This window comes from Formica exsecta, unplaced genomic scaffold, assembly GCF_003651465.1.
Source record: "Formica exsecta isolate Colony F162 unplaced genomic scaffold, ASM365146v1 scaffold82, whole genome shotgun sequence".
In the NCBI taxonomy this organism is placed as follows: domain Eukaryota; kingdom Metazoa; phylum Arthropoda; class Insecta; order Hymenoptera; family Formicidae; genus Formica; species Formica exsecta.
Window position 1 is genome coordinate 1,637,730 of NW_021853592.1, and position 15,278 is coordinate 1,653,007.

General features: G+C 29.8%; 2 protein-coding genes across 11 annotated transcripts; one reads left to right on the forward strand and one right to left on the reverse strand.

Moving 5' to 3' along the window:
• Positions 1-420: 420 nt before the first annotated feature.
• Positions 421-8,300, reverse strand: LOC115244520 (E3 ubiquitin-protein ligase hyd-like). Its single transcript, XM_029822210.1, has 22 exons — positions 8,083-8,300; positions 7,217-7,417; positions 6,754-7,075; positions 6,457-6,665; positions 5,824-5,993; positions 5,350-5,549; positions 5,002-5,270; positions 4,778-4,932; positions 4,414-4,683; positions 4,064-4,177; positions 3,789-3,964; positions 3,593-3,710; positions 3,287-3,441; positions 2,914-3,199; positions 2,587-2,721; positions 2,309-2,476; positions 2,087-2,219; positions 1,745-1,967; positions 1,422-1,660; positions 1,199-1,323; positions 730-984; positions 421-587 (listed from the first exon to the last, which is right to left on the reverse strand). Exons 1-22 carry the CDS (start codon positions 8,142-8,144, stop codon positions 421-423), a joined length of 4,152 nt encoding a protein of 1,383 aa, XP_029678070.1. The 5' UTR covers positions 8,145-8,300.
• Positions 8,301-9,312: 1,012 nt separating this feature from the next.
• On the forward strand, positions 9,313-14,370 carry LOC115244539 (leucine-rich repeat flightless-interacting protein 2). 10 transcript variants are annotated; one of them, XM_029822237.1, is made up of 9 exons: positions 9,313-9,440; positions 10,439-10,599; positions 11,667-11,793; positions 11,968-12,107; positions 12,178-12,441; positions 12,563-12,707; positions 12,900-13,025; positions 13,165-13,382; positions 13,577-14,370. In XM_029822237.1, exons 2-9 carry the CDS (start codon positions 10,516-10,518, stop codon positions 13,685-13,687), a joined length of 1,215 nt encoding a protein of 404 aa, XP_029678097.1. In that variant the 5' UTR covers positions 9,313-9,440; positions 10,439-10,515; the 3' UTR covers positions 13,688-14,370. The 10 variants fall into 10 exon arrangements, with proteins under 10 accessions (XP_029678097.1, XP_029678095.1, XP_029678102.1 ...); XM_029822235.1 differs by having other exon boundaries at positions 9,329-9,675; XM_029822242.1 differs by having other exon boundaries at positions 9,330-9,675; positions 13,168-13,382.
• Positions 14,371-15,278: the final 908 nt, after the last annotated feature.

Below are 15,278 nucleotides of genomic sequence, written 5' to 3' on the forward strand. Positions count from 1 at the left end.
GGACTGGGGCTGAACATATTAATCAAGTATTTTGAATACCTTGTGTAAAAAAAATAGTATTTTATAGAAAACTTCTTTGTTAAATTGAAACTTTCTCTTTTCATTTTAAGGACATTTTCGAATGTAGAACTTGCGGTCTGACGGGATCTTTGTGTTGTTGCACTGAATGCGCTCGTGTTTGTCATAGAGGTCACGATTGCAAGCTTAAAATAACTTCTCCCACAGCATATTGCGATTGTTGGGAAAAATGTAAATGCCGTGCTCTCATTGCCGGTCATCAAGGTGCGAGATATGATTTGCTGTGTCGTCTCATAAACAATACTGATCTTGCCACGAAGATTAATTCACGGTAAAATTGAGTCTCACAAATTTTATACATGGTATCATAAATGTTAATTTTCTTTTTAAATAATAAATTCTCTATTTTTCACATTGCACCGGCATTAGGGGTGAAAGTATTTTGTTATTCTTGGTGCAAACAGTTGGAAGACAACTAGTCGAACAACGACAATTTAGATCAGCACCTAGACAACGATCAACCTCGGCTAGTCGTAAAGCACCGACGTCAGACGGTATACTTTTTATAACTTTCATTGATTATATACATATTTATAATAATTTTTTCAAAGTAAAAATTCAAAATATGTCTTACATAAATTTTGTTTCTTTGTATAACTTACGCAAAAAAAAAAATAATAATAATTTGCAAATTGCTTGATTCTACTATACATATTATTAATCCACTTACTTCGGCGCTACATTTAGTAAATAAGGTATGCGTAAATTTGTCTAGTAATGCGGTACCACTTTGCCGGCATAATTGTCCCTGATCACCAAATAATTGATTAGTACCATTTTCAGAAACACCTGACATAATCATACATTGAACAGCTGGCCAATCATTCAACAATCTTTCAAGCGCTTTTCGACTGAATCGAGGAGGCTCCAAATCATGATCTGGCATATCTGAATCTGTACCTAAACCTATAAAAAGAACTATATGTGTTTTTAGGTTCATCAACTATATGTATTATATACAAGGATAACAACACTTTGTTTAAAACAGAGATATGTTGTTTGTCATGGAAAAATTTCATATAAAACGAAACAAAATTTATGTAAGACATATTTTGAATTTTTACTTTGAAAAAATTATTATAAATATGTATATAATCAATGAAAGTTATAAAAAGTATACCGTCTGACGTCGGTGCTTTACGACTAGCCGAGGTTGATCGTTGTCTAGGTGCTGATCTAAATTGTCGTTGTTCGACTAGTTGTCTTCCAACTGTTTGCACCAAGAATAACAAAATACTTTCACCCCTAATGCCGGTGCAATGTGAAAAATAGAGAATTTATTATTTAAAAAGAAAATTAACATTTATGATACCATGTATAAAATTTGTGAGACTCAATTTTACCGTGAATTAATCTTCGTGGCAAGATCAGTATTGTTTATGAGACGACACAGCAAATCATATCTCGCACCTTGATGACCGGCAATGAGAGCACGGCATTTACATTTTTCCCAACAATCGCAATATGCTGTGGGAGAAGTTATTTTAAGCTTGCAATCGTGACCTCTATGACAAACACGAGCGCATTCAGTGCAACAACACAAAGATCCCGTCAGACCGCAAGTTCTACATTCGAAAATGTCCTTAAAATGAAAAGAGAAAGTTTCAATTTAACAAAGAAGTTTTCTATAAAATACTATTTTTTTTACACAAGGTATTCAAAATACTTGATTAATATGTTCAGCCCCAGTCCATGTGAAACTGCACGTATCATTGCAACAAGTAACAAATAATGGAGAAAGATCTGGACTGGCATCAGCTGGCAGTATCATGGCTGAAATATCTTTTGCATCTTTGCCTACTTTTTGTATAGTGTCCAATAAAATAAGAGCTGCATGATACGCACGAACCGATACGGCGAGCATGAGCGGAGTTTGTCCTTGAGCATCCCTTTTTATACAAAGAAAAAAAAAATATATATAATATTCACATATAAAAAAATTGTTGATGTGTATATATATAAATGCGTGTGTTCTTGTTTTAAAATTGTATCTAAATTTTAATCATACTTTGCTGTCAACAATTCCTTCAAGTGTGGTATTAGAATATTATTTTCGCACATATATTTTAGTATAAGCAGTGCATTATGTCGCCTTTCAACGGAATCTATAATGTATGTATTATTAGATGTAGCCCCAATATCTAAAATAATAATAAAGATTGAAAAAATTTATAATGCAAAGTATCTCAAGTAAATTTGTATTTTATTAGTATAAAACAAAGATACTTACTAGATTTATTCATCATAGATATGCTAGCAGCACCTATGCTTAACAAACTGTCCTCTTCTCCGGATGTATTATCAAATGCTTCAGGTGGCCAACTTAATGTCGGAATTGGCTCTTCAATAGGTGCAGAAGTGTTATCTACTGCATTCGATACCAATTCACGTTCAATAACTTCAATAAAACAAAAATTGATATGTGTGCATGACATAATATTAAAATGAACAATAATCACGATTCTTATCATACATAATTCATATTAAAATTGCTGCGTTATATGTTACCTTGTTCAGTTTCTTTATTGGAAGTTGGTGAACACATGTTAACACAAGCGTGAAGTATATTTCGATTGCCATCACAGCGTTCTTTTAGTATTGTTTGAATTTGTGAATTTGCGTTTAAATATGTCAAATTGTTCTCTATAAAATAAAAAATATTTGGATATTATAGACACATACATACCTCTCTCTCTCTCTCTGTGCAATGTATGACATAATTATTACACTTGTATTATTTATCACACACATACACACACGCGCGCGCGCGCACGCATGCATGCATGCTTTTACATTCTGTATACATTATAAAGTCATATCTATCTATACACTTACTTAGGTCTTGTTCCAAATTACAAAATACTTGTTTTACACTCTCGTAATCACATCGCAATATACGTGGCATAAGCAAAAGATTGTCGAATGCTAATGCGATAACTGCAACCTGATTTTTTAAGTTGGATGAATTGGAGCAGCTAGAAATGGGAATAGTTGCTGCACCTATGCAATTTACTGGTACTAGATCCAGCCAATTTGGGTCGCGTATGGCGTCAGCGCAATCTTTCGCGATCGGGTAAATAGTGTTATTACCATCTCGTAAAATCATAGAACATTCGATATTCTAAAGAACAAAAAGAATTATTTTTTTCTCAAAACTTATAGAATATTATCCACATTATTTTATTTGCAAATACTATTATCAACATACCTCTCCTGCACTTGTAAGATTAATATTTTGAGGTTGCAGCCCCAAAAATGATGAAATATCAGATGGAATATAACGATCTTGAACATATCTTCCTGTACTTAAATTGTACACTACATAACTCAATTTGTTTCCACTTTTTAATATAGCATGAATACCTATAAATATATATATATATTTTTTTATTAATCTGTAATATTCCGTAATATAATATAATTTGCTTCTACATTTTACTTTAACAGCAATAATAGTATATACTGAAATGCTAAAGATTATCATACATAAAAGTGGCTTTTTAAAAGAAAGTACCTTGTCCATCAATGGATATAGTTAACAAACTATCATTTGAACTTTCCATTATGTTAACTCTTCTAGGTGTTCTTTGAAAACAATCCGGGGCTCGTGGATTTAATGACGATTTAATTACCTGTAAAAAAACATACAAATTTAAATATTTAGATATATGTATATATGTTACACATACATAAATATGCATTATCGTTACCTGTAACTCATCTTTACGTAAGAGTCTACAATCTGCTAATAACTTCATTGGCTCCTCCGTTGTAAGATCCTTAAAATCTGATTGACTAAAATCCTTTTCTTTAATTTCCTTTTCTTTTGAATCTCTTGAAAAGAATTTAACTGCTACATAGCAACCATCAACTTTGATAACTTTTCCTATTAATATAAAATAATGAAATATATATTAAAGCATCTTACATAAACTATAATTTTTAAAGAAAATATTTTATCGATAGGTATAAATAATAAACGTACCGATAGGTACAGTTTTGACATCTTCGACAAAAACAACATCTTTCAATTGCCAATCTTCTTCGTCCTTTCTTTCAAATTCTCCTTCACTTCGAGGTGTTATACGTTTCTGTCGTTCTAAAAATCATCATCATTTTATAAGAAATTTGATTGCTAGATGCATTAAATAAAATAACATTTCAGTAGACCCCTCTAAATATAGTAAAACCCCCATCGTTTCTCGCGTATCAATGCAATATTCTTCAAAATGGGTAGATAATGTAAAGCACTGACCCTATCCCCCTTTCCCAAAGTCTTACAATATTTAAAAATTTCAACACTTTTTACATTCAAACAAATAGCATGTATCTTACTGTGACTTGTTGTAATGCTGCCAGTATCACTACAAGTACTCGAAGCTGGTGATGGTGGAGGAGGCATATCAAGTCTATCAGCAGTTTCCTTATGATTCGGTTTGTTTACAACTGTTGTGGTTCCATTTCCATTAGACTCGCGTTTATCAGTGTTTGTGTTAGATACATGTGTACCAGCAGGTAATATTTTAAATCTACAAGTAGCATCTACATTCCATGCTGCCGATAGCAACTGTCCCACTTTTGGTATACCATTAGCTATTGTAAATCCTAAAAAATAAATTATGTATTGTTTACAATTAATAAAAATTGTCATATACATATAATACTACTAAATCATTTGTAAGATATATGAAAGTTTTACCAATAGCTCCTGGTTGATAAACTGGACTATTTTTCATGCATACATGTGTCCCATAACTAATGTCGCTTGATAAAACAGTGGATGGTCTATGCTTGCGTGATTTTGCTTTGTATTTTTCCCACAATTTCTTACGTTGTGCAAATGGTAAAACGCCCCTAAAAGAGACATTTAAAAATATTAATTTTAATCTTAATTGAAAAAAAGAAAAAAGAAATGTTACTCACCACCAATACAATGTTCCACTTTCGAGTCTTGCAACAGTGTACAAAGCACATGTATAAAGTGATACAATTTTATCCAATGTAAATTCAGTGAAAGCTTGTGCAGGATGCTCAAGACGGGAAGCAACATGTCCTAAAAGTTCATCAAGCCAAGTTGCTACTTTTCCATTCTCGGTACTAACAGAACATCGAATTGCTGTAGCAGATATATTGACTATTTTTTCTGCTGTCAATGCCAATGGAATGGTTTTTGGATGGTGCACATTTGGATTCTATAAAAATCAATAATACATATTTTATAAAAATGTGTAAAAAACAAAATATAATTGCATTATTAAAATGTATAAGTACATCTGCATTTTTATACGGTTCCGATTCTGTCCATTTCCATTGGTACAATTGTCCTGATGCAGAAACTGCAATTAATTCACTGTAAAGCGATGCGATTTGTACAAAACGGGGTACTGGATCGTTACTGCGATCGTGCCACCACTCTAAATCTTCAGATATCCATAGTGGACTTTGCGATGCTAATTCTTTCTTCTTATTATCTAAAATATTAAAATACATAAATTGCAATCCTATAAATCATTAAATCATATATCAATAAATTATTACATACACACAGATATATATACACACACACGCACACATACACACATATATACACATATATATATACATATATATATGTATATATATGTGTATGTATATATATATGTAGGATTCAGGTATTTTATGTGTATATATATATATATATATAGAACTCAGGTATTTTATACAAAAATTTATGAAAAATTAAGCGCTTAATTTTTCATAAAATACCTGAATCCTTTTCCCACGAATCTTTAAGAGCAGTTTCCAACCAACGACGCGGACCATAATATTGACGCTCTCGCCACCTACTAAAACTATCACGATCTCTATTATCTCTTTCATGAGATGAACGCTCGCCCTCTCTGTCATTCCCTAAGCGGCGCGAAGAGCTTCCACGACTGAAAATAACATATTTTTTTTAAATACATGAATGAAAAATATGTACAAGTTACCCTATAACTGATGATATGAAAATAATGATCCAATGTGAAAAAATAAAAGTATACAATAAATTTCAATTTTTTTTGTAAGCCTTTGTTTTTGACAAAATTGGCTTTCAAAATAGATAATATATTACACTTGTTTAAGCTTAAGTAATCTCCCACAATCTTATATTATACATTATTGAATTTATCTTAACAATAGTTATTAAAACAATGAGTATTTAAAAAAAAAAAAATTTATCTAGATACTCTCTTTATGCACAATTTTTCTTCAACTTTGTATATAAAAAAGTTTTATATTAAAAAAATTTTATTCAATTTTTCTTTTTTCTTATAGGATCATTATCTTCCCAATTGTACCATCAGTTATGTGACAGCCTGTATGTGCTTATTAAGATAAATCTAAGAAATTAATTACTGTCTTATTCCCGTGTATCCAAACATATCTTCAGAAAACATAGAATCAGCATCAATTATAACTGAATGCTCATTGCTAAAGCCACTATCTAATAGTGATATAAGATCTTCTGGAACATAACTGTCTGCTGCATCTTCCGCATCATCACCTTCTTCGTCCTCTCGTGACAGAAGATTGTTTACTGCTAAGTTAACATCTAAATTTGTACGCTACAATATCATAATTATTTTATTAACTTATCTCTCTTGTTATTATTTCATTATACTTTTGCTCTAAATAATAGTAATACTTATAAACCTGTAATTCTCTGATAATCAGATTACGACTTTTTCCTTGCAGTACTACTTGTGCCTGAGATATCAGATCTTCTGGTACAAATGGTGCTGGCACAGATGGGATGGGACGTGAACTGCTGCTGCTTCCTCCTCCCATAATTACTCCTGGCGGTCCTATACGACCACCAGCACCACTCCCTCCGGCATTGCTACCTCCACGAATTGCAGAACTGTTACGCATTATCCGTGCACGTGAACGTGACATTCCTGTTCTACTATTACTGCTACTATTTCCATTTCCATTTGGTGTAGAATTAGAATTTCCAACATGATTTTTACTTGTACTGCAATAAAAATAGATATATGCCCATGTATGAATATATATATATATATATATATATTATATATATATATAATTATATATTTTAATTTAAATTCTGCTTTCATATTCAAACTATATTTGTTTTTTCTTTCTTTATACTTACTTTCTATTAGGTTCACTTTTACTCAAGTCCAATCTATCAGATAACACTGTATATGCAACTCGACATATTCTATTATCCTCTGTAAGAAGAGCAATATGCGTTGGTCCTACTACAACACGCTTTATTGGTACTTTTAAGCCATTGAAAGCTGATGGTGTTACAAATCCATATCTATTGATTTTATCTGCTACTTCTTTCAGCCTAAAACAATAAAAATATAAAATATAATTAAAAAAAAATATAATTCTAAAATATAATTATTTTTTAAAATTGCATTACTTTCTAGAATAAACTAGATAATTTTAATTTGTGTAATTCATATTAAAACCAAAACTTTTTAAAATATATTTTAAAAGATATGATAGAGCCCTTTTCTCATTCATAATAATAACAGTGTATCTCACAAAAGCTCAATGCTATGAAATTTTCATATTAAAGTAGCTTATGATTGCTCCATAAGCTTATGATTGATTCATTAATTGTATATATCAAATATGTTATATTTCTAAATTTTATACCCTTTAACAATACATCGCAATTTAGTTTCGTTAGAAAATATTTAATATGCACGTCTTAAAACAATTACATTTATAGGTTGCCATAAAAGTATAGTATTATTTAGTGATCATACGAGATTAAGGATAATGTATGTTCGTATAGGTACACACGACACATGTAGATATACACGACAAAGTAAGAAATAGGAATAGTTGCGAATATGAAATAACATTGTATTGTAATATATTGCAATAATGTAAAAGCGATATCTCTGTTGAAAGACCATAAAAGAATACACACTGAAAGCACACGTACATGCTTAAAGATACGCTAATGGAAAACCGATAACGGATGGATATTTCTCTGACCTGTCAATAAGTTGATCGTCCGTTCCTGGCAAAGGATGAACGACGAAGTGAATCGAAGTCATAATAATGCCTTCCAATTCAGATGCGCCGCTCGAACTTGTCGAATTGTCCTTTTACTGTACACAAAATTTCACTGAACGACAGCAGAATGATATTCGGCCATGTTTTTGCTCTGTTGTTACGTGTTCTCAAACGCAGATATGGCTGGCATGATACGCTTGGTTCGCGTTCCTAAAGGCATCCTAAAAACAGTCGACAAGAACCGATGGGCTTAAAGCCCGTATCAGACTATGCATTGAAGATTGAGATTGAGGATTGAAGATTGAAATTTGACCAATCAGGACAAAGAAATTTTAGTCCCTTTTGTCCTGATTAGTCAAATTTCAATCTTTAATCTTCAATCTTCAATTTTCAATGCGTAGTCTGATACGGGCATTAGGCCGGATTTACAATAGGCGTAGTAAGCCTTAAGCCGTAGAAAAATTACCAATTGATTATTCTTCTCAACAATTGATTATTCTCCTCACATTTCACTGTGATTGATAAATTTCTTATGGCTTGAGGCTTACTACACCTATTGTAGATCCTTGTTTATCAAACAATACGTAAAGCCCGTATAAAGCCCGTATCAGACTACGCATTGAAAATTAAAAATTGAAGAATAAAAATTGGAATTTAACTAATCAGAACAAAAGGAATTAATTTTTTTTGTCCTGATTGGTTAAATTTCAATTTTGAATCTTTAATCTCAATCTTTAATGCATAGTGTGATACGGGCTTAAAGCTACGCGTTGAAAAAATTAAAGATTGAAAATTAAAATTATTAAATTATTAAATTAAATTAAATTATTAAGTTATTAAAAAATTAAATTATTAACATTGAGAATTAAAATTAAAATATTAGAATTAAAGAAAAACTGGATGGATAAGCTACGTCAAAGATTAATAAATCTAATACATTTCGGAATATTTATGAAGCCTTTTAAAATATATAAAGTTAATAATTAATTTGGGAATTAAGAGTATAAATTTAGAGCTTGTGAAACTAAAATTTTTATTTTCATGAATTTTTGTGTATAGTCACTATACAATTATCTGTAGTACAGTCATTATAAAAAAGTTATAGTTCGATATATAAGATAATATTTACGATTTTGAGATTAAATTATATTCTACCCAATTGAAAATGGCCGTCCTTGCTTCACCCTAGCGTCAAAAGTTAGCGGGTCTAGTGTAACATATATATAGAGGTCCGTGGCCTCCGCATCCGCATAGCATCATGGGTAACGGTGGGGATGGTGTCTTAACCTTCTTATATATAACTTTTAGACAGATGTAGGCGCGGCGAGAGACGAGGAGTAAGTGTAATGCTTTTGCGTGTGTCTCGCATCATGCTCGCCACATCTCGCGTATATCGTAAATCACCTCTGTCTCTCGAGTTTCACCGATAAAGTTCCACGATACAGATGGTTACCGCGACCGAGCTGTCCGATTTCCATCCGTTATATTTATAGAGCGCACACCCGGTTTATTTTCTGCATGTCATTCGATCCTCGAAAAATATACATCCACTGGTTCTGACATGTCCTAATCGTAAGTGTTTGTCTGTGATGGGTGAACAACAAAGCGATGAAATATAGCTTTATATTATAAGATTATACATATATATATAATGTTTTGCGTGTGTGTGTGTGTGTGTGTGTGTATTCGAGTAATATGTGTACGCAAAATATCAAATTTTTGCTTTTTATTTCAAGCGTATTAGATTACATTCTTTTTTTGCTTTGACGAATTTTGTGGTCTAAAGCATTAATCATCATCATCATGTGTGTTACACGTTGAAATGCAAGGTGTGACCGAAAAATTTAAAAAAAAAAAAAATCGGAATACGTCGATGAAACGTGGCAAAATTTCGTCTAATGGATAAAAAGTACTATAATATTTTTTATGGTTTTTTTTTTTTATATATTTTATGTGGAAAATTATTATGCTACAGTTGATTTTTCATCCTTCATGTACTATACATTGTTCATACATACAGAGCCACATACATACAGCACTCATACACACACATGAAAAAAAATAGATTTAATTAATGGACTTTGAAGAATAACAAAATTATTTTATAAATTATCAATTTATATGTTAATGAGATTTTTATTAAAAAGAGTTTGTTAAGGATTGAATAAAATATAAAGATATGCAAATTAAAATTGTTTTAAATACTTGAAAATAAAAGTAAATGATTATAATTGAAAGAAATCATCATTACATTTAGCATGGAATTGATTTGTAATAATATTAATAACTTGCTTATTTATATAAAATTATTTAGCTAATTATTTATTATTGTTAGTGTGTCGTTGCACATCTTGATTCTCCTAACTAGAGTTATTGCAATTGAAACACAAGTTGTAAGGAAGAAAACTCAGAATGGAATCTGCTATAACTGGGCGAAGGAGGAATGCCACACGGCATTCTGCAGAAGATCAAGCGCTCGATCAAATAGCTAAGGAGGTATGACTTTGATAAAAATATATGTAACACTTTGTATATATAAAATATAATATGCATGAATATCAAGATTATATGAAAAGATAATATTTGAGGATATTAGTCTAAATAATTCAATTATTAAAAATAATGTAGTTAATTTAGTTATCTTTTTATTTGATATGCATATATACATATATATATTCATGCATCATAAGAATAAAAATTTTGCCATTAAAGATTTTTGCTGCCATTCTCTTTCTCTGCAATATTTTTTCTATATCAATTTATGTTATAAATAATTGAAATAAATATACAATATATATGAATAATAGAAATAATAAAGAAATAATAAAATTGTTTAATGTGTCATGTTTTTCTTATTTTAATAATTCGAAAAGTAATATATTAGCAGGAGAGGGAAGAGTTAAACATGTCTAATTTATTATTAACTTATAATATTGCTTGTGTATAAGTGCATACATATATTTGATTGTCACTTGATATTTCTTATATTTATATCTTTTAATATATATAATATTAATTATATTTATAATATATTCTTCAAAAAACAATAGTTCTAAGAGCGAATTATAGGAATATTGATTATATATATATTAAGCAAATAGGTAAATATAGATATATTAAGCAAATTATTATAGAAATATTTTATAACATTATCAAATGTTTGCAAATTTTCTTAACATTTGTTTTAGATAATATTATATGCTAGTTTTACTTTTTTTATTAATTTGCATATTTTTGGGGGAAATTATTATTTAAATATTACATTAAATTAAAAAAAAATTGTTACATTTTTTTATAAACTTGATACAAATTATATAATGTGCCAAATATTAAGTTTGATTGTGCCAAATATTAAGTTTGTATAACAATTGTACATTTGTAATTCATACTGTCCAATAAGAAGAATAACTAATCATCTTAATACAAAAACTCATAACTGTTGTTTTGTTCTATTTGTATTCTAATGAATTAAGGAGCTTTATAATATGGTGATGTGTTAATAATGAATCAAATGTAAACATATATTTTTGGTAACAGGCTGGATTTTCCATACATACTTTCAGGCAGAAGCAAGACTTGCTGCTAGGAGACAGGCAAGAGCGGAAGCTAGAGAAATACGAATGCGTGAATTAGAGAGACAACAAAAAGAGGCAGAAGAGAATGCTGACAGGGTTTATGACATGTGTACAGGTAGTTTAAGAGTGAATAAATTTTACAATAGTTCCATATATTTTCAATTTTTTATAGCTTTATAATAAATTACTTACAGATCTACAAAGCTAATATCTTTACATACACATATTTATATATTCTTTTATATAATACTTTATTTAAATATTTATTCATGTATATCTATAATTGTAGCTGATGTGAACAGAACTATGAGAGTAACCCCAGATCCAGTACGTACATCACGGCTTCTTACAAATTCTAACAATTTCCAATCAAGTCGCAGATCTTCAGAAGATTCACTAGAAGATGCAGGATTAAATAGAGATATTAGGGTATGCTTATAAACTTTATTAAGTCCTAATAGCACTAATAATAATACTAATATACAGCTTTTCTATATAGCTGGAATTAAAAGAATTTGAAGAAAAGTTCAGGAAGGCAATGATAGCTAATGCTCAATTAGACAACGAAAAATCATCTTATGTCTATCAAGTTGATTTATTAAAAGACAAATTAGAAGAGTTAGAGGAAACAACTGTTCAATTACGTAGAGAATTGAGGGAAAAGAATCGAGATGTTGAACAATTAAAACGAGTCAATCAGAAATTAAAGGAAGATTTAGGTATTTGCAGGGCACAATTATTAGAAAGAGATACACTTATACAAGTACGTATATTTTTTATTGAGTATTATTTGTAACAGCACATAATATTGTTTATAAAAAAATTTCTTGTATATAACATTTTTATCTCGTCACATGTCAAGTCTAAAATAAATTATAATTTAGGAAAATGGCTTAATTATCATTGACAATGAAGGAAGCGAAGATGAAGATAATGAAAATATTGAAAATAGGCCATATTGTAGAAAGAGGGTACTAGTCAGTACAGAAGCTGCAGAATTATTGGAAACAGCTGGTAAAGGTTCACTGGGTATGTCGGGTCATGCATTTATTATTAAATAAAATGTAAATATTAAGTATAATATAGTATTTCTAGCTAGCTTTCTTAGACTAAATCTGATAATATGATAGGCAAATATTGCTCTCTTGTATTTGCTTATTACATCCGATGAAATATAATATTAACTTCTATATAATGTTCATATTTATAACTTTGTTTTAGATGTCCGATTAAGAAAATTTGCTTTTGAAAAAAAGGAATTGCAAGATGAAATTCGACATTTAAGATTGGAACTGGAAGAAACTAGAAGTCGTATGAGATCCGAGAGATCATCTGGCTCAGTAATAGGTTAAAGTTTTACATATATCTGTTTTAAGTAGATTATATATGTAATTGTCATACATACACATATTTTGTAATTGTTATACATATTTTCCTATGGATTATTATATTATTTTATTTATATCAATTAATGTATCTGTTGCAGCAGGTTGCTTGTCAGAAAACGAAGATATTCAGCGTGAGGCAAATAAATTGTTAGCAGATTATAAATTTAAATTACAGAAAGCAGAACAAGATATGTCCACACTACAAGCAACAGTAGCTAGATTGGAAAGTCAAGTAATTCGTTACAAATCAGCTGCAGAAGCATCTGAAAAAGCAGAAGATGAATTAAAAGTGGAAAAAAGAAAGTTACAAAGAGAAGTATGAATATTGATTTTTGTTATGAATAAAAAGATCTGTACATATCTCTCTCTCTCTCTCTCTCTCTCTCTCTCTCTCTCAAAGTGCTTTAGAAAATTATTTATTAGATACACATAAATCCATTTAAAATTTTTATTTTATTTTCATTTATAATTCAATTTACAATTCTTATTTTTTTATATTTTTATTTTCAGGTAAGAGAAACGCAAGCTCGTGTAGAAGAATTGGAGACAGCAAACTCTCATCTGCAAAGGCGATTGGATAAACTTAAAAATGCAAAATCGGCACTTTTAAAGGAGCTTTGACAGAGTGATGTTTGCAGAGATATACAATGAATGTCATTTACTTATATCTTGATTACTGTGTGCCGATGTTGCCTCAATATTAATACCACTTAACATTTTGAATGTAGTTTACAAAGGCGAAGATTATGTAATATCGTTATAACATTTCACATTGTAGTGGACGTCATTCGGACACAGATCCATAGAAAATTGCTGTGGAAAAGATTTCTTTTTAGATTTATCAAGTTTTTGATACCAACTTTGTTACTCTTGCATTATAAGAATAATACTCTTGCTTTAGTGAAATAACAAGAGACTTTTTAATGCAATTTATATGTTAAAATTTTCTATAAATTTACAATGAGGTATGAAGCTGATTCAGACCTTTTATATAAATGGCAAATAAATAGTGTATTCGTTCCTGTTTTGTTGCAATAAATTCATGAAAATGACTTAAAAATACTAATATATATATATATGTGTATATATCTTTTTAAACATAAAATATTTATATGATGAGTGTACAATGATCAATAATGCAAAATACTTTTTGCCGTATTAAATTTAATGCAGAGTAGAATATTTCGGTGGGATCTTCTTTTATATGTATGTTTGTGATAGAAATATAATAGGATAAGACTATAAAATTTTAATTTCTAAACTAATATTGTAATTTGTATATTAAATCGAATTACATCTCTAAATTTTAAATGTATTATGCTCACAAACTTCTACATATTATTCTAGATCTCTAATATGGCTAAGTCTCATATGGTGAAATGTGATGTAACTGATATAAGGGCAATTATTTCTATGTGGGCAGAATGTCATATCGGGTATCGCAGAATTCGATATGCCGTGTCTGTTGATAAGATGTGATAATGAACATACATTGAAGCGCATTTACGCAAGTGCAAGCAAAAACGCTATATTGTAGATAGAGGCCACAACTTCGAGTTTCAACTGGTCACAGTTTTTTCGTCCTATCCCATATCTAGTTATTATCTCGCTTGACGGGGCGGAGAACGCACCTACCCTGGACAGGTATCTGGAAGAAGGCTCGGCTTGTTAGAATCTGACAGGATACTGGATCGGTTTGGTGGTTTGATATCGACGGAGCCCGGGAAGATCATAGTAACGGTGGTTACCACACTTACAATTACTGAAAAACTACAGAACTTTTAATATTTTCAAAAAGATCAAAAATATAACATGATAACATGTTATCAACAACAAGGATAAAAATAAAATAAAATAAAGGTATAATAAAATAAAAAATAAATATATATATGTATATAATATATACTACATAAGTCTTCACATAACAAATAATTTATGTTAGATGTGAATATCTAATTAAAATCTCGTTTATATTCCTTTTATGTAATTTATGTCTGAACGATACATTATAGATCTTTTTACATAAATTTTGCACACAAGCAATAATTTTATAATATTAAAAATACGAAATTTCTAGAGATATGAAAATGAGAGGCTAATAAATATCTCCATTAATATATAGTATTGGGACTGAAATTGTTTAATCATATTTTTGTACATAAAACAATAAAAATTTAACATAAATTTATTAGAAATTACTGTGATATATATA

What these genes read in the sequence shown, in the direction of transcription:
- LOC115244539 (XM_029822237.1), top strand. Translation starts at nt 10,516, where the DNA reads ATGGAATCTGCTATAACTGGGCGAAGGAGGAATGCCACACGGCATTCT. An exon ending in AGCTGGTAAAGGTTCACTGG is followed by an intron (nt 12,708 to 12,899) that starts GTATGTCGGGTC and finishes ACTTTGTTTTAG; the next exon opens with ATGTCCGATTAAGAAAATTT. An exon ending in AAAGAAAGTTACAAAGAGAA is followed by an intron (nt 13,383 to 13,576) that starts GTATGAATATTG and finishes TTTTATTTTCAG; the next exon opens with GTAAGAGAAACGCAAGCTCG.
- LOC115244520 (XM_029822210.1), bottom strand. Translation starts at nt 8,144, where the DNA reads ATGACTTCGATTCACTTCGTCGTTCATCCTTTGCCAGGAACGGACGAT. An exon ending in TGATTATCAGAGAATTACAG is followed by an intron (nt 6,666 to 6,753) that starts GTTTATAAGTAT and finishes ATGATATTGTAG; the next exon opens with CGTACAAATTTAGATGTTAA. An exon ending in CAGCATTACAACAAGTCACA is followed by an intron (nt 4,178 to 4,413) that starts GTAAGATACATG and finishes GATGATTTTTAG; the next exon opens with AACGACAGAAACGTATAACA.